Source organism: Pseudochaenichthys georgianus, unplaced genomic scaffold, assembly GCF_902827115.2.
Source record: "Pseudochaenichthys georgianus unplaced genomic scaffold, fPseGeo1.2 scaffold_414_arrow_ctg1, whole genome shotgun sequence".
NCBI lineage: Eukaryota > Metazoa > Chordata > Actinopteri > Perciformes > Channichthyidae > Pseudochaenichthys > Pseudochaenichthys georgianus.
This window is the reverse complement of record NW_027262979.1, coordinates 1-19,698: the sequence shown is the minus strand read 5'-3', so window position 1 is coordinate 19,698 and position 19,698 is coordinate 1. Positions and strand designations below refer to the sequence as shown.

General features: G+C 42.7%; 1 protein-coding gene across 1 annotated transcript in view; it reads left to right on the top strand.

Moving 5' to 3' along the window:
- The window catches only part of arhgef18b (rho/rac guanine nucleotide exchange factor (GEF) 18b), a gene marked incomplete at its 3' end in the record, with an annotated part of 44,463 nt that extends 24,894 nt beyond the window's left edge, over positions 1 to 19,569 (top strand). Inside the window, exons 11-19 of the mRNA XM_034078340.1 lie at positions 7,849 to 7,913; positions 11,148 to 11,193; positions 12,719 to 12,875; positions 14,165 to 14,271; positions 16,234 to 16,374; positions 17,217 to 17,467; positions 17,626 to 17,751; positions 17,833 to 17,950; positions 19,315 to 19,569. Coding sequence (XP_033934231.1) covers positions 7,849 to 7,913; positions 11,148 to 11,193; positions 12,719 to 12,875; positions 14,165 to 14,271; positions 16,234 to 16,374; positions 17,217 to 17,467; positions 17,626 to 17,751; positions 17,833 to 17,950; positions 19,315 to 19,569 — 1,266 coding nt within the window. The remainder of the gene's footprint in view (positions 1 to 7,848; positions 7,914 to 11,147; positions 11,194 to 12,718; positions 12,876 to 14,164; positions 14,272 to 16,233; positions 16,375 to 17,216; positions 17,468 to 17,625; positions 17,752 to 17,832; positions 17,951 to 19,314) is intronic.
- Positions 19,570 to 19,698: the final 129 nt, after the last annotated feature.

Genomic DNA, 19,698 nt, shown 5'->3' with positions numbered 1-19,698 from the left:
TTTTCCTCATTAGTGTTGGCAAGGTTTTTATCTACATAGGGTGGTTAAAGCAAATGGTTTTACGTGGGTTATTCTTTACCGAAAATAGTGTAAGGAAACCACAGGGAATATTAGCCTAACCCACATGTACTCCAAAAAGTCTCTTTCACTTCTCCAATCATCTGACTGAAAGATTAATATGTTTAGCTAACAAGAATAGCATGAATACTGTAAACACATCAAACACTTTAACTGAGTAATACTTGAACATCTGAACAGATTACAAATACCTCAAATCAGATACTTTTAGATACTAGCCTACATGATTTGAAGCCTTTCATTTAGACTAGGCAATGCTGCTGCTTTGACCAAACTCTATAGCACAGCGCTCTGTTGTTTTGTATGTTTTAGCATGCTAGAAATCAAGTATAGATAACAAAGTACATTACAGGGATTTCATATTACATTCATTTATGTTAATGAATAGGCTGGTTCACAAGCTGTGGAGCAGTTATTGTAAAATGCCGGAAAATAAAATATAAAAACTAAATCTGAAAGTTTAACAGAAGAAAAACCGTAGATTGCTTGTTAAGGACATTTTTTTGCATTCAAAGTTAGCTTGTCATGCTTCAGATAGATCCTTAGTGTCCTTGGACACTGGCAAAGTAGGGCTTTACTGTTTTTGCAACATAAGATTGCCAAAAATCTCTACAACTTTCAATAAATATCCACACCAAATTTGAGGAAATGTTAATCTAAAGTACTTTCCTAGTAGGTAATGGGATGAAGCTTGCAAATCCAAGAGTCTTGCTGCGTTATTACACACAGTCAGAACCTGGTCGTGTTTGAAGGCAATACGCTTTTGAAGTGTCCTGGTGTATGAGTTAATGTTTCCTTGGAAGAACCCACCCTTCGCTATCAGGAGTTCTGCTGAAACCAGTCCTCTTTTTCCCGTATGATAACACAAAGCAACCTCTATCAGAGGTAGAGTTGTAGCACAGCGCACCTTTCTATTGATATATTAGCTTATTTTTAACTTTACAGTAGTGACCTAGATATTGTCTGCATTTCTAGTTTTGAAAGAGTCACTATTCTGTGATACCACAAGTGTTATTCGTGTGAGATGGGTTAGGTACCAGTCAGCAGATGGTGGTTGTGGTTTTGTATGAAGGGCTGAGAATCCCGAGGGTCAGCTGCAAACCACAGACAGTGCTGCTGTCATGAGTGAGTGAGTGGAACTTATCACGTTGCTCAAGAGTGGCAGAACTGGTCAACCATCGCCTGCTACGTCCACCTGATGAAATAAACCACTATGACAGAAAATTATGGCAATATGTCTAAGCTGTGTTGATCTGTTGCTATTTCTGGTGCAACATCAGTGTGTCGAGTGGTGCAGGGATGACGTATTTTTGTATGCCATCCCATATATTAGCATCGCAAGGGCTCCCATGATTAAAAGCCAATGAGATTTTTATATCAGATTTTGCAACATTGCAGAAAATAAGATGTGGCAAATGCACGTTTATTGTTGAATGTTTTGTTTAGCAAGTTGAAAGCTAATGTTGGGCTATAGAGGAACTACAGCACGGTCACATGACTTCACATCACCACCGCTAAGCTAAAGGAGGCTAATGTTGGGCTATAGAGGAACTACAGCACGGTCACATGACTTCACGTCACCACCGCTAAGCTAAAGGTGGCTAATGTTGGGCTATAAAAGGACCTACAGCACGGTCACATGACTTCACGTCACCACCGCTAAGCTAAAGGAGGCTAATGTTGGGCTATAGAGGAACTCCAGCACGGTCACATGACTTCACGTCACCACCGCTAAGCTAAAGGCGGCTAATGTTGGACTCTAAACGAACTACAGCACAGTCACATGACTTCACGCCACCACCGCTAAGCTAACGGTGGCTAATGTTGGGCGTGATGAGGTTTAGTCATCTCATTTAGACACTTGCTAGCTACCACTTTTAACGACCCGTATTTACTGACACATTTATGTCTAAAACCTGGAAATCTAGCAAACAAGTATAAACAACAGACCTTGTTTCAGGCATCTGACCAAAAACATTCAGAAACCATTGGAACAGGGAACCTGGAAGAGCTAAAATGCGTACTAATTTCTGGGTTTAGCACTCATTCCTGCACCACTGAATTCACTGGTATTGTGCTATTGCCAAACATTGAGGTGGTCTTACTCACTCCTGATAAGCTCGTTGGTATCAGTAAACAGAAAACAGAATGTTCTTGCTTATCCTAGGTTATCTTTCTCTACTTCTCATTAAGCACAAATTCTTATAGTATAATCACTTCTACTACACATTCCTGATCACAAATGGCTATACTTTGGTGTTCTTCAGTGCTGACTTAAAGGAATGTTGCAATGGTGAGGCTTTTTTTTTTAATTCCAATTATCTTTTATCTCTGATGGTTTCCTGTTTTTAGCAAAGTGTTACCCAGATTGTTTCCCAGTCAGTGTGGTAGGGCTTTGTTGAAGGCGTTGTGGAGCTTGGTCTTGAAGAGCCTGCCTGGCAGAGAGATTGGAATATCGCCTATTTGTGGGAGTAAGATGGAAACTAATCTCTGAATCTGACCTTTTGACTGGTGATGATGAGTCTGTTGGCTTTATGACTTCTGTGCCTGCGTCTTCCATCTCATCTCAAGGTAAAAAACGGATGGAAATGTGCCGCAAACATTTCTGAAAAGTGTTTGTGTAGTGTCTGTTGTGTTTTATGGGGGTAAATATGCACTGTGTCTACATCGGGTTTCAATGGGTTTGCACAAGTAGCTGTTCATTGCTGCTGGCCTCAATTCAAAGTGGGACACACTGCACTGCTGGTAAAGATTATTCAGAAGCCAGTTTCTGTTTTGCATGACAGATTACACTAACCGTCTAATGCAGGGGTGTCCAAACTACGGCCCGGGGGCCAAATGCGGCCTGTGTACCATTTTGAATCGGCCCTCAGCAAATAAAAAAAGTATGATGAAATAGCCCACAAATGAAACTTGTTAACTTATAAATTAACTTACGAGGCAGTATACCTCTAGTGCAGGGGTGCCCAACCTTTTTAGAATCTACCGAGATCTACCAGTCCAAATAGAGAGGCGTAGCCATTACTGACAGCCGGGTAAATACACACTACTTGTATAAAACTGACCTTTAATACTCAATAAAATACTGCAGATCCTTTATCTTTCCTCTTTCTAATCTACACAAGTATTTAACTGAAGCTACACAACAGTGTTGTTGATACAGAGTTGGAGTTTATTCACACGTCACTACAGTGGGTAATGTTTAAGAAACATTGAACAGTGCTGCCACATATGACACAGGGAAAAGAGAAAAGACTCTGAACCCTTTCTTTGCCATTATATAAAAATAGTGTTGCTACAAAAGTATAAATTAGGCTTACTAATAAGACGACTCAGATCTGAAGCTACACAGGAATCTGCTGCCAAAGTGCAATAAAAAGACAAAATTAATAGAATCAAACCTTTTTTTTGTTGCATTTTAGTAGATTATAAAAAGAAATGCCTTTTTTAAAATAGGATGCAAGCAACACTAGTTTCTTAACCTGAATTGATGATAGACTATAATCAATTTAAGTTTGCATTCTTATACCATTTTGTACAATAATTATAATGAATAAGTTCACAAAAATTAAAAATTACAGCTGATTAATAACGGTATCTAACTTGAGTTTTTATTATATCAAAAACCTGTTGAAATGCTTCTGTTATTTTTACTGTCCCCCAAAAATCGCGTCGGCAGCCTCCAGGAAAGCTTCTTTCACAACATCGCCATCTTTGAAAGACTTCATGTGTTTCGCAAGAACGTGACTGACACGATACGATGCTCTGGAGCAGCCTTGCTCTTGTTGTTGGGCCTGGTGAAAATGGACTGCTGTGCATTTAGCTGTCCTCTCAGGCCCCTCCCCTTTAGCTGTCCTCTCAGGCCCCTCCCCTTTTGGAGCGTAGGGCAGAATCAGGAGGGAATTCCGTCTCGTAGCGTTTGTGCACTGTTTTGAAATGCCGTTCCTAAATTACCCTTTTCGATAAAGCCACGCTCGCATTGCAGACGAGACAGATGGACTTTGAATTGGAATAGATACAAAAATAATCATCCTCCCACTCGGAGTGAAATTATATATTTTGGGCTTTTTTGCTTCTGCCATTGCGGTCTTGTGTGTGTGCGGACTGTCACTCCTGTTGACACGGACAACGTCAGCGAAATAGTGCCCACTGCCCACCAGCCACGCCCCCACACATGGGGTCACGCCGGCCAATCACAAAGCTTTGGTGCGTTCAAGTGCATTATTCTGGCACGGGAAGATTATGTTATAGGACATTAACGATAAAACAGAATATTGTTGTTCTATTTTTAGACGCATCTCGCGGTCGACTGGGAATCTCCCCGCGATCGACCGTGGTTGGGCACCCTTGCTCTAGTGAGTGTCCCAGCCCTTCGTATTTTTTTCTGTATGTGGCCCTCGGTGAAAAAGGTTTGGACACCCCTGATCTAATTTAAAGGAATCATTCCCTATGCATCTATTTTATATTCCTTCTTGTTCACCTGCATATGAAAATGACTACCTTTCGATGCCGTTACTGTACAGGAAGATGGGATTTCTGTCATTGTCTCCATTTTACTGCGCACAGAAGGGGAATAAGCAATAGAGGGGTTTACAGCAGCTTATGGGAGTTGCTAGTGTGGGTCATGTTGTTCAAAAGAGTGCTACCTTTGTCAAAATATGGAGATTCAAACAATCACCATGCAGCTTCGTCATGTAACATGTAAAGAGGCAGTGGAGGGGAACGATGATTTTGTTACAAGTTAAAATAAGGAAATAAGATAATTATAAAAATGTATTAATAATAGTAAAGTAAATAAAGACATTTTACACGAGGAGTGACATCTGACAGTACACAACCGGAAAAAATCTGCCCCTTCCTTCAGACTTCCTCACAGAGCCCCTCCTCCAACACACACGAACGCGCACATGACCAATGAGGCCACGAGATCAGTGTGTGCCCAGATGGAAGGCTGACAGGCAGGTAGGCCATCCAGTTACTTTAGCCGGCTCAGATGATTGGTCGTGCTTTTTACAGCGCCACGGCTTCCACAGATGATATTTTGTTATGTATTTATTGTCAAAGCAATGAATACATTAATTAAATGCTATCGGGATGTTAAGAGCATTCCATGGAATATAACTAAAAGTATTTCTGAAGTGAATTACCTACCCCACCTTTAAGTTAAAACAAGAGTTTCTTTTTTTATCTTAAATTTAAAACATTTTTGGAGAGAATATTTAGAAAATACCTGGTAAAAGTAGATGGATAATGTATCCATAATACATGAATATCGTGATAACAAGACTTGATTATGTCTTGGATTCTATATTTCATCATTTGACTTAAAGGGGACCTATCATGCAAAATGCACTTTTTGATGTCTTTTAAACATCAATGTGTCCCCGGTGTGTCGGGAACTCACGCAGCGTCAGGAAATAAAACCCTCTCTCTTTTCCTCCGTACCCAAATCTCTAAAACGGGGGAACAACGGAGCTGATCCAGATTGGCGTCCGATATGACGTCAAATCAGCGGCGGACCCACAGGACTATCAGAAACAATGCCCGACTGTTTTGGACGTAATATGGTCGGTGTTTACATTAGCATCGCTAACACTCAGAGCTAACCTGTACTGGAGAGCATGTGTGTGAAGAAGCAGGAAGTAGAAAGGAACTCACCTTGTGGTGTAATCGGCAAGAGAGAAAGCCTTTGAGCTCCAGACTGTTTCAGATCCTTGATAATCCATGATATGGCGTTTCATCACGGCAGCATTTAGTTTAGACGGTAGCTGCCGGGTCCCGCATGAGCTCAGACCCCTCCTCTTTCATTTTTTAAAGCTTTATACCCAAATCAGCCCTTTTGAAACAGGAAGTGAAACAGAGGGATATGAGGCATGGCTAGAATGGGTGATCTGTTTGGTATTTTGAGCAAAACACTTCATAGACATATTTTTTATATATTTGTATATATCTGAAAATAGCATGATAGGTGACCTTTAAGTGTTCTCTTTATTCTTGGTTTAAAAGTCTGTATTGCCGTAAATATATAGATGTTTCTGAACTCTCCAGACTGTTCTCTGTAGCTCTTTTAATATATGCCGTGTCAATATGTCCACTTTACTGATGATAATCAATCAAAAATCACATTGTGTACATATTTTGTGTAAGCACCAATGATAAACCTTCATTGCCGTATTGAGGTATAAAGTCAAACAGATGATTATATGTCATTGTTTTCTCTATCACCCACGCAAACATTGTTTTTCTGTTTCGAATTCAGACTTTTCTGTATTTTCCACTATTGGGTCCATCACTTTTACCATTTCTACTTTTGTATTTACTTGTTACTTGCACTGTGACCTAAGATTTTCATCGTCATAACTACACTGTAGCTATGTAAGTATGACCAATAAAAGCCTTGAAACCTGAAACCACTTGGTGCAGTCCGCTGAAGTGTGTTTTTCACTTATATCTGCTTTAGATCAAACTGTGTCAAACTAACCAACTCTGTTTCTACAACCTCTACACGGAGCAGCAGCTCTCATTTGAGTGTGTACATGTATATATGCACATCTGTATGTGTTTTGCATTGAAGGTCACCTGTTTCCCGTCCCTGTCGGCCTGGTTTTACCTGAGATGAGACTTTGCATCGTGATTACTTCATTTGTATGGCCAGCTTAGCCAGGCAAGAAAGGCCTATGTCTAACCTTTAAAGCAGGGGTGTCAAACTCAAGGCCCGGGGGCCAAATCCAGCCCGTGACTTCATTTTATGTGGCCCACAACAGCTCTGAAAGAATATAATATGTTTATTATACGGTTACATGCTGATTTACAGAAGCGTTGCCCATAAACTACATGTCCCACAATGCATCTCAAATTTTACTTTTTTTCAGAATTTGACTTTTTTTCTTCAAAAATATGCCTTTTTCTCAGAATATGACTTATTTTCCAAAATATTACTTTTTTTCCAAAATGTCACCTTTTTGTTTTTAAATCATTTTGTGACATTTCCACTGAAGAGACTTGCAATTATTTGCCCTAAACTTTTGCTTTCAGACGTACTTAATTATGAAGTTATTACCCTATCCCATAATAATCCAATGCAGAGGCAATAATGTAATATAACACATTATTTTATATATATTAAATATTTTATATATGTATTTTTATATAGTCTTAAAGTTACAACCGGCCCTTTGAGCGCAACGATAATGCTGATGTGGCCCGAGATGAAATTGAGTTTGACCCCCCTGCTTTTCCAGCAATCGAGAGGAAACATGGAGAGAAGCACTTATTGACTGCAGTCTGTTTATCAAAACATCTTTGAATTGTACCGTGTGTTAATCAGAGATGCAATCAGTCATGCCTTTTAAACCTGACAACAGTAGCTTTGTTTTCAACACAGCAGAACAATGGACAGAAAGAGAAACCTGTTTCTGAGATAAAGGGAGAGCTCCGTAAACAAACCGCAGCCTCACTGATGCACCTCTCAGCAGCCAGTAGTGATTCTGTGACTTGATAAGCAAACTTGGCTGAAGATAAATACTTGCCTTTGTGTTTGTTGATGGCATCAGCGGAAGACGCTTTGCCTCCAGGCCATTGTTTCAGCACATTGGCTTTGGTTAAACACTGCCTTCAGGGAGCCGTCGGATTGGTTTTTGAAACGTCACACTTTGTTTACGGTTTCATTTTGTGCGTCCAATCGGAGAAGCCCCCCCTGCTGTCTCTGTGTACTCTGTACTCTAATGCAACACTGACTCTGTGTCCCTGTCCTCCTCCTCCTTGTTTCAGATTGTGCTGTGAACGTTCACAAGAGCTGCAAGTCTCTGCTGGGTGAGTGCAGCAGCAGGAACAAGGTAAACACGACACTGGAGCACAGAACAACAGGCAGTGTACATACAGCAGGGTGTGAATCCAAGAGTTACACAAAGATTGTATAGAAGTCTTCAAAAAATGATCGTACAGAAGTAGGATCATTTCCCTTCAATAGTGTTTATAGAATTGTTTATCTTCACGGCCGACTGTATATTTTCAACTTTTTAATGCTGCTTAAATTCTAGTATGGTTTATTTCTAGTCTTTCATTTCTACTTATGTGCAATGCTTAGTTTTCTTTTGTTGTTTTTTTATGCTGCTGCAACCAAACAATTCCCAAATTGGGATCAATAAAGTACCGTACTTTTCGCACTATACGCCGCGACTTTTTCCCCCCATTTTTTTTGTACAGCTAACGGCCACTAGGGAACCTCCTAAATCTATGGATTTTACAGGTAAAATTAACCACCTTTAACGCTACGGGCTCTATGACCGGTCCGCGGCGGGCTCCAGCAGGAAAAGCTGGAGGCCGGAAAAGAGTGAGACAGGTAGCGCGCCAAAGTAAAAGTGGAACCGAGAGACAGAACGAGAGCAAGACAGACGGACAATTTAGCTGCTGCGGCTTATATGCAGGTGCGCTTTATAGTCCGAAAAGTACGGTACCTCTTATTTTATTTTATTATCATTTTTCTCAAAGACTTCTATACAGTCTTAAACCTGCATTCTCTCACATCGAGCAGGGTGAGATATCACTGGTTGCAAAAAGGAGTCTGATTCTATAGAAGAAAATGACCCGACTTACTTCATTTATTACCTCACGTGGCAATTTCCTAATGTGTCGACGGTTTCAATCGCTACTTTCAATACAGCGTGAGTTCAAGTCTCTCAATAAGGATTTGGAGTAAAAAAGACAATAAAGCATTTTACGAATTAGGGCGGACAGGTCGTTTTCTTTCGTGTGTTTTCACGTCTCCAAAGTATACTTCGCCACGCCTAATCATTTGTTGTTCAGCTTTTCAGTTGAACTTATCTCCACCCTTCGATGCTTCATCTGGTTCGGCTTTCTCTACGTATACAATCCATGGGGTGATGCATATTAACCCTTTATGTGGCAAAAAAAAGTTTCCACATGTAGCTACTTTACACAAGGCCTTTAACTTGTAGCACTTCGGGATTTGAAATCAAATATGAAGTGCTTTATAAATGGAACCCATTATTATTATTATTATTATTATTATTATTATTAAGCAGAGATGGAGTACTCGAGTCCTGGACTCGGACTCGAGTCGGACTTGAGTGCCGATTTTCGGGACTCGTGACTCGGACTCGCGCACTGATTGACGCGACTCGGACTTGGACTCGTGAATTCTCGCACAGGATGACTTGGACTCGGACTCGTGAATTCCCCCCCCCCACGATGACTCGGACTCGACTCGTACATTGACGCTCCGACTTGGACTCGGACTCGAGCACATTTTCTCTGGAGTCTGATGTCCTCTATCCTGTATGGCGAGTTCACGTACTGGGCCCCGCTGTTCCAGTCTAGAGATGTCTACAGACACACCCCGCATCATGCTGTATGCTTTCACACATTCTGCTTCCACATTGGAAAAGAGCAAAATGCTCGTTATGTGGAAACAATATAGAAGAGAAGGCTCCGTAACACATTACTCTAAGGATCGAGTTCAGACATATAGGCTGTCTTGAACACTATCATCAGAGTAACGTGATCTAATCAATAAATAAAGATTCAGCCGATAACACGAAAGCACATACTTAGCATGCAGAATGACGTCATTTTGCATGCTAAGTAGCCATGTGCTTTCTGGGGATAAATCTTTATGTAAACTGATTTAACCCGTAAAAGTTCCTTCAAAATAAGAGTCCCGATCTTATTACTATCAAAATAAAAGTGCAAAACGAAAACTTTACCATAGGAAAATATTGGCATACAAATATAATCACTTCTCTAAAAGGTAACTCATTTTAAATATAGTTTATTTATATATAATAATAATATGAATATTAGAAATAAGCTTTATATTTGTATAGCACCTATTACAAGAATTGTAGCCAAACTCGCTTCACAGCAGTTCAATAGACAGGATAACAGCAATGTAGAGGAGCAGCTACATTTCAAAACATATATCCACAAAGATTAATACATGAAGACTTGTGACTCGGACTTGACTTGGACTCTTCTTAAGTGACTCGGAATTGGACTCGGACTCGAACACAGGTAATGATGACTCGGACTCGACTTGGACACTCCTTGGGTGACTCGGACTCGAAGAGTGGTGACTCGAGGGTGACTTGGACTCGTGAATTGGTGACTTGACTACAACACTGTTATTAAGACAGCGATTTGTCCACTCTTATGGGACTGCCTGCGATGGGCTCTGCTTGTTAAGGCCATGCGAGCAGTACAGTAGAAAAGACATAAAAGGCGCATTTCCACTGCAGCACGGTTTAAGCGGGCTTTTCCACGAGGGGTAGCTCCGGCTGAGGGCTGCTTTTTCACCTTTTTTCTGGCCCTCCAAAATCGAGGTTCTTACCGAGCCAACAACCGGGCTGAATATGCTAAACTAGTGACGTAAACACTCTCGACTGATTGGTCAGAGAGACACGCTGGCAAGGGGGCTACAACTCCAACAAGATGAACACATTTGACCGTGATTTAATTGTAATACACGTTTCAAAATGATGCCGAAGTAACAACATACTGATACCGGTTAGTAAAAACCATGAATTAATGCTTTGACAAGTCTGCAGACAGACGGCAGGCGAAAACCCTTTTAAAATGTGTGTTTTCTGAATGGAGGCTAAGCTAACGCAGTATATACTCCGACCGTCCACACTCACAACAACGGCCTACAGACATAAATAAACCAGCGACTGTACTCACCATGACACAGACAGTCTGCGGTTTGTACTTGTTTAACTTTTGTCTAGTTTCTGAACAGATATGAGGAGCTGTGTGAGCTCTGAGTGCTAAGAGCTAACAGCTAACGGCTGATGTTTGGTTTTGTGGTTCGCATTGAAGATGATGCCACGGCTCCGCCTACACTGCGTTACTATAGTTACTGCCCCAGCTACTAAACTGTAATGGAAACGCAGCATAAAGTGAGCCTGGCCTAACTATGCCGTACTAAGCCGCCCGAGGCCCTGCAGTGGAAATGCGCCATTAGAGGGTGCAATGGTTTGGCATTTTGTATTCTGTCACTCAGGATACAAAAGCTTGAGAAATGACTGCCTTTCTTTCTTTCCTCCACACAGAGAGATTCTCACCCGAGGATCGGCTCGTCAGGATCTCCTAATCCTGGTAAGCAGAACGTACAGATGTGCAGCACCTGATCCCACTGACCAGGGCGTTAATTAGAGAGGAAAGGTGGTTTAGCTGCTGTGTTCTCTCTCTGGAGGTTTGCTGAGGATTAAGCAGATGAACTCTTATTAACACGAAGCAGGGAAGCGTCTTCTTTCTTGCTTTCACTGGCTGTGTGTGTTTGTGGGTCTTTGTGGTGTGTCTCCATGCAAACTGAGCATTAAGGCAAGGACTTTTTTTTTTTACAGTACATTTAAACAACAAGGCAATTCAAAGTGCTTTACAAAAAAAAACGTTTAGACCGTAAGACATGAGTAATATACGATTAGTTATTTGATTTCATAAAAGGCAGCTGCGTTAAAAAAAAAAAGGAAATGGGGAGATCGGTCTCCAACAGACTGTAAGTAACGGTGATAATTGGCCTTTGTTGGCAACGGTCCTGACATGACCTCGGGAACAATTCCTGCAATCATAAGATTTAGTCATATTTTATCATTTATACACCGTAGAAGAAGAATGATAGATTAAATGTCTATGCAGCTGGATGCAGCTTCGTCGGACCGTAAGATACTAATTGTATATCTTTAAAGAAGTTGTGCAGATGTTGTATTGCACGACAGCATTATGCTTATTTCTTTACATGCTAGTAAAAGTATGAGATTAAAATCACTTAAGTCGAGTTTGTATCAAAGCGATACTTTTAGAATAGAACATTTGAGTTGGATTGAAGACACTTTGACATTACATTCATGTGCTTTTTGCTTGCATTCATTACCATACATTGTTCCGTCGCAGGTAAGGCTCCTTTAGTTATACCATCGAGCCGGTCCTGTTGCATGTGATCGATCCCGCAGGAGGCACGAGCGGCAGCAGCAGTTCAAGTTAATTTCCTGGAGCAGTTGTTATTCCCCTCCTAACAGCTGGAGTCCTGTCAGACACACCTGAGCTCTCCTCTGGCCAATCAGCAGCTCGTGCAGGGGGTCAGGCAGACGAGGGGCGAGAAAATGAGGAGGGAAAGAACGAAGACGTCTGCGTATATATAAAAAACAGGCTTTAGTCAGGCTTCTTCTCGGGTCACGTCAACGAAGGCACATCGCTTTTGCAATAATATCTACTCCTATTGCTCCGTACACTATTTAACCTCACCTGGCTCCTCCTGCAAAGTGTGCAACCTTCACAATGGAGCCAGAGGTTTCCAAAGTCGCTGCCCAAACCACAGTTGGCTCCAGGATTGCTAAATCCCTCTCCTCCTCATCGCGGGGTCTGTCGAGACACGTCGGCGTTCCAGTGTCGATGCACCGCGACCTGATCACCTGCCGATTCCTCCGACCCCTGCCTCGATCTCTGCAGAGGAAAAAAGACTGGGTTCGACTCGGACGGGAGTCAAACCAACACCCGGCCTCCTCTCCTCCTCTCCGCTGGTCATCCTCCCATTTCTCCCTCCTCTCGACTCCTTTCTCCACTCCTTCCTCCGACGTTTCCTCTCGTCTCCTCCGCTCACCTGTGTCTCGTTTCCTCCCCCCAGCGCTGAAGCACCGGGACAGAGAGCTAACGGGCCTGGATGGCCACCCGGGTTCTCTCGGCACCCCAGGCATGACCATCAGTCCGTGGGGAAACAGCACTCACACCCACAGCTCCACAGCAGCATCCAGCGCTAGCCTCCGTCACAACAACAGCTCGGGGTGAGTACCGCCGTCACCGAGGTTCTTTTAGGGCGCAGGCGATGTGTATCTTTTGTACAAAGAGTATTTTCTACTATGTAATAAAGGGAGGGGAAGTACTAAGACACCATTATGAGGACAGGTCTTTTGAGACCCCTCGATAAATCACCGTTTTGCAATCAACTATATTAAAATCAAAGTATTATTATTGGCTTTACTAATGCATAAAATCCCCCTTATCATTATAAATATGAGTTATAATTTAATTCTATATACCGTACTTTTCGGACTATAAACTGTCCGTCTGTCTTGCTCTCGTTCTGTCTCTCGGTTCCACTTTTACTTTGACGCTCTACCTGTCTCACTCTTTTCCGGCCTCCAGCTTTTCCTGCTGGAGCCCGCCGCTTAAAGGTGGCGGGCGCGGACCGGTCATAGAGCCCATAGTGTTAAAGGTGGTTAATTTGACCTGTAAAATCCATAGATTTAGGAGGCTCCCTAGTGGCCGTTAGCTGTACAAAAAAAATGGGGGAAAAAGTCTCGGCTTATAGTCCGAAAAGTACGGTATATATTTGTGGGGTATGTTTTTTTCCGTACACATTTCTTTCCCTCCTTTCTCCTGTTTTGCATTCAGTACGAACTGTAGTCTCATTTAAAAGCCCATATAATAATGATTTTTCTTTTTGTAGACTATGTTTTCTTGTTTCTCCGCTCGGATTTTCATTCGCAAAAACAAAAAACTACATACATTATGTGTCTTAGTTTTTTTAAACTTACACTGACTCTCAAACAATTAGTATTGTGTTTTTAGAGTAAAGTACATGGATGGGCAAACAAAGTGAATAAATACAAAATAATAATCTCTTTCTTTGAAACGCCTGAATGACCGGACTCCTCGTCACCTCGAGTTCAAAAAGCGAGAATGAGCCCTTTTTATTTGTGCAGATGTTTACAGAACCTGCCGTGTGTTAATGCTCGATATTTTTAGAAGCTTTGATGCTGAGATACTATTTTCTCTATGTTGTCTAAAGATGTGTATTTTTAGTTTGCAAGCGGTCTTTTTCCGATAAAGCAATCTATGAAGTGGACTCGATTTCTGCTGCAGCTGTTAGAGATGTGTGCAAGAAGGGACGGGGATGTTGGAGGAAAGAGACGCAGGAAGGTGTAAACAAGAGCAGAAGACTGTAGCATGAATGTCTCCAGGTTTAATGTCATGTGCACCTCTGAATGCACGTGTTGGATTTACTTAGCTAGTAGGTTTAAGTTAGTCTCCGCATGTGCGCCACCTTAGACCTGTGGTTGTCCTCCCTCAGATCCCTCCCCGGGGAGATGGATGAGACGGATGCTCTCCGCTCCAAACGCTGCAACGAAGACGCCATTTCCCTCGCTCCCTCCACCACCGAGTCCATCATCGTCGAAGGTGAGTTTCACTTAGCGACGAGGGGGATTGAACCCGTGGTTGAAATGGTCACCTGGTGGGACATTAAGGCTGTCCTGGATTAGAGACATGCTCGCTGTGTGTAGGGTTGTTGTTGTTCTGTATGGATGTTTGTTTTATGCCCGTGTGAAACTATCTTAAGGAACGTAGAAAAGCCCTATATACAATTACATGACATGACACGTCACATGTAAGTCGCTTTTATCCAAAGCGACGGGTGAAGGGTCTCAGGGACACAACGACATGCTGACTGCAGTGGGGTTTGAACCTGTGACCCCCTGACCCCAACACCAACGCACAACCCACTGCGCCCCCCACATGTATTATTTTGCGGGCAAATTGGCTTAATTGACAAATCTGTTTAATTATCATGTAAAAAGCACCGCATTAAAGGTTGTGTTTACCAGAGGCTTGTTTATACATTTCCTGGAAACAATCCCTCAGCTTGAACAATTATGAATTCACCTAAAATGTCTTAGACTTAGTAGACTGAGATGAAAACAACTGATTAGTTTGAATCACAACCCAAAGCCAATCTAAGACAACTTTGTAGTTTACACGCAAGCATGAGCACATCCCCCCCCAATTCTGGCTTCCTGTCCATTTTAGAGTTCAGTTTAAATCGCTCAATGGGCTGGCCCCTCAGTACCTCTCCGACCTCCTACATGTGCACACCCCCTCAAGGGCTTTGAGGTCGGCTGCGGCTGGTCGTCCCTAAAACCAAGAGAAAGACCAGGGGAGACCGAGCCTTCTCAGCCGTAGCCCCCAGGCTCTGTACCGACCTGCCCCCCCCCCCCATGTCAAATTGTCGCCCACCCGCCAAACTTTTAAGTCTCGCCTAAAGACCCACCTCTTTTCCCTCGCTTTCGAGTCAGTCTGAGCTATAGATGTTGTATCGATTGCTATGCTTTTATTGTCTGTCCATAGCCTTATGTACCTTGTATTAATTCTTATGTGCCTTTTATCTTTTCTTATGTGTGCCTTTTATCTATTATTGTGATATTATATTTTATTATAATGTTGTGATGTGCTATAGAAATAAAGTGGATTGTATTGGATTCACTGTTTCAAATATAACCTGCTTTAATAATGCTTTCTCTGGTAAAGTAGCTCGGTGATTGGGCTTGAAACGTAGGCCGTGCTGTTCTCTGTTTTTGGGTGGTACTGAAAGACGATGAATAAACAGTCATCAGATATCATGCTTTCTTTGCCACCATTTGACTTTGAAAACGGTGGCAATTAAGCTGTGAAAACCCTCCCTATCTACACTGCAGCTTCTTCTGTAACCTCTTAGTTAAACATTTAATGTACTACACCTCAAGTAAAAAACAAATCATTCCATTTCCCTTTAGTCAGCCATAAGGGAGGTGTTATGGTGCTTTTATTTAGTTTGGCTGAGTACTAATAGTAGTTTGTCTTCAGGGAATCCAGGGAGGAGTGTGTGAGGAGTGTGTGTTGTGGAGTCAGGGATGACCTCACCCTCTCATTAAGTTGTAGTGTGTGGGAGACGGAGACAGACTAACGCTGCTGCGGCACCATCGTCTTCCTCCCGGCCGCCCGGTTTAACCGTTATTGTTTTGTCAGACACACGCTTCACATTAGATATGCAGCAGCATGTAGATTCCTATTTCCTCTCTCCTTTACGGTATATTGCGTCTTTCACTATCTTCATGTATCATTTTCAGGCGTGCCACGAGACGTCAGCACTGAACGTCTTGAACTTTGATCCTTCACACGTAGTAATTGGAGACTTAAGAGAGTCTCTAGATATCACTGTTCCTCACTTATGAATCAAAATGTAGAAAAGTCTGGTACAGTCATCGAAGGACTTGTCTTTTAGAGGAGACGAGATCTTTACATCAGAACTGCGATGACTTCCCGCCATGTAGGGGTTAATTGAAAGGTTTTCGTCTGTATTGTAACTGTTGATGCTCCTCTCCTCAGATGCTCACTATGCAGCCGTGCGGGCTGATCTGGAGTCAGATGCTCAGGACCTGGAGGCCGAGTCGTGGAGTTCGGCAGTGGACCAGCCTTTTGTGAAGAAGCACCCCAAACAAATGGTGAAGAGACAGGATGTGATATACGGTAAGTGACGATGTGGGCCGGTCGGATAAGTCACTAGCACCCCCCCCCCCCATTTGATAATCTACTAGTGGTACCAAAGTGGGCCGGTGGAGATGCCCGGCCCGGCCCGCCCCTGCACCTGTACCTGATTTTGTACGAGACCTGTGAACGTTGATATGGTGGAGTGAAATGATGAGAAATGACTTAAGCCAGGGTAATGCACAATCGAGCAGTCACCATTTCAGATTTTCACATTTAAAGAAAAATAAAATCAATGCAATAATTATAGAAAATAAAAATAAGCATGTGTTTGATAAGCATGTGTGTGTTCGGGCGGGAGAGTTAGAGAGAAACTAAATGTATTCTAAGCCATGGATTTATAAGAGAATATTTGAATGTGTATTATTAACATGATGTGATTTAAATATAACCGTTATTGTCAAGACTGTTATATTGTGACACCCCTAACATAAGAGGTTATAGAAAATAGGTTATGAAAAGTTAAGATGGCAAAGGAACTGTTTTCAGTCGATCCATATCATTGCCACGCGTTATACATGTATGTGCTGAACACGTGTCACGCCCTGGCTCAAGGACGGACAAAGGAAGGAGACCACACATCATTCATATCTAATTAAAGTGTATTTATTTAAAGAAACTAAGTTAATTATGAAGTCAGTTAATCAGTAATGTGTGTGAACATGTATCAGTGTTTAAAGCAAAGACAAACAAACCAAGGTCCAGTAGAGCCAAGCAACTCTCTCCTGATTGGCTAACCAGGGACTTGAGTCTAAGGCCTAGGGGCCGCCACACACGGCAGAAGATAAACGTATAATATATAACGACTTTGTGTCCTGGTGCAGAGCTGATGCAGACGGAGATGCACCACGTGCGGACGCTGAAGATCATGCTGCGCGTGTACGTCCGGGAGCTGAAGGAGAACCTGCAGATGGACCCCGGGAAGCTGGACTGTCTGTTCCCCCGCCTGGAGAACCTCCTCGAGCTTCACACACACTTCCTGTCTCGCCTCAAAGAGCGGCGGCGAGAGAACCTCACTTCGCCCAACGAGAGGAACTACTCCATCAACAGGGTGGCCGACATCCTGATCACACAGGTATGGAGGAGACGATGTCCATGGAGAGCTCACAACACGTGACATTTAGCTGGCTTTTGTCACTTTTTTTAAATCGTAGGAAGCACAGCATTTGTTAAAGGTTAATTATGTGTTTAAATAACACTTTGGTGATTGGTCACGTTTCCTCTATCCTCCAGTTCTCAGGTGAGGTGGGGGGGAGGATGAAGGAGAGCTATGGAGACTTCTGCAGTCACCACACCGAGGCTGTCAGCTACTACAAAGAACAGCTGCACAACAACAAAAAGTTCCAAAACGTCATTCGGGTAAGAGAGGAAATCCCCAGTACATCTGGAGCGAAGTGTATTACATCCACGAAATGTCTAATCGAGTTATTTCATTTCCAGAAAGTCAACAACCTGTCCATCGTGCGGAGGTTAGGAGTGTCCGAGTGCATCCTGTTGGTGACGCAGCGCATCATGAAGTACCCGGTACTAGTGGAGCGCATTATCCTCAACACGGAAGGTGCGGATTTTTACATGTTTACTTTAATCTATAAAACACAAAAGAGAGGTGCAGGAACGAGTCCGATACCTCAGTGATGAGTCAGCATTTTTTAATTTTTTTATTTTGGTTAGATTCCTGAAATAAGGTCTGTGGTTAACCCAAGCTGAACATATTTAGTTGTTTTATTCTCCACCCTAAAATACATCGGTTAATACCCCGGAGCATATACTGCGTTAGCTTAGCCGAGCTACATTTAGAAAGCACGCATTTTAAAAGGTTTTTCGCCTGCCGTCTGTCTGCAGACTTGTCAAAGCATTAATTCATGGTTTTCACTAACCGGTATCAGTATGTTGTTACTTCGGCATCACTTTGAAACGTGTATTACAATTAAATCACGGTCAAATATGTTCATCTTGTTGTAGTTGTAGCCCCCTTGCCAGCGATTCTCTCGCTAGTTTAGCATACTCAGCCCGACTCAGCCTGGTTGTTCCTGGCTCTAGAACCACGATTTAGTCGGGCCAGAAAAAAGGTGAAGAAGTAGCCCCGGGCCAAAACTAGGCCAAGTGGAAACGCAACCAAAACGGGCCCCGCACGCTTAAAGCGAGCGACCCGCTGCAGTGGAAACGCGCCATAAATGAGACGACTAAACGTCATCACGCCCAACATTAGCCGCTTTTAGCTTAGCGGTGGTGAAGTCATGTGACCGTGTCAATAAACATCTCGGTATCATAAACATTTGTTTCCACTAGAGCAGGGGTGTCAAACTCAATTTCACCACGGGCCACATCAGCATTATGGTTGCACTTAAAGGGCCGCTTGTAACTTTAAGACTATATAAAAATGCATAAATAAATATGATAAAATAATGTTATTGCCTCTGCATTGGATTATTATCGGACAGGGTAATAACTTCATAATTAACTACGTCTGAAAGCAGAAGTCTAGGGAAAATAATTGCAAGTCTCTTCAGTGAGCATGTCACAAAATGATTTAAAAAGAAAAAAGTGAAATCTTGAAATAAAAGTCTAATTCTGAGAAAAAAGTCAAATGAGAGATGCATTGTGGGACATGTAGTTTGTGTGCTTCTGTAAATCAGCCTGTAACGTTCTTTGCAAGCTCTTGTGGGGCCACATAAAATGAAGTCGCGGGCCGGATTTGACCCCGGGCCTTGAGTTTGACACCCCTGCACTAGAGCTTATTTTCTGCAATCATTCAAACTCTGCCTGTAGGGGGCGCCCCTGCGATGCTAACTTACGGCCGACACAAATACGTCAGCCCTGCACCACGATTAATAATAGTGCACCTCTTTATTTAGCGAGGAACGATCATTATAATGTCATGTTGCTGTGTATAACAACGGTACTTTTCTCCCCCCGTCTCAGCGGGAACGGAGGAGCACGAGGAGCTGACCCGGGCCCTGGGTCTGATCAAAGACACCATCGTTCAGGTGGACACGCTGGTTAATGTCCACGAGAAGAGCTCTCGCCTGCAAGACATCCACAACAAGATGGAGCCGAAGGCGCTGGGGAAGATCAAAGATGACCGAGTGTTTCGCAGGGAGGACCTGGCTGACACCCGGAGGAGGCTGCTGCACGAGGGCACCGTCAACTGGAAGGCCGCCTCTGGACGCCTCAAAGGTGGGACATGGCGCTAGGCAGCAACACATCATCAGCTGCAGCAGGGGGTCTTATGATATAATAATAATAATAATAATAATAATAGGTTTATTTATTATAGCTAGGGATGCTCCGATCGCCATTTTGTCG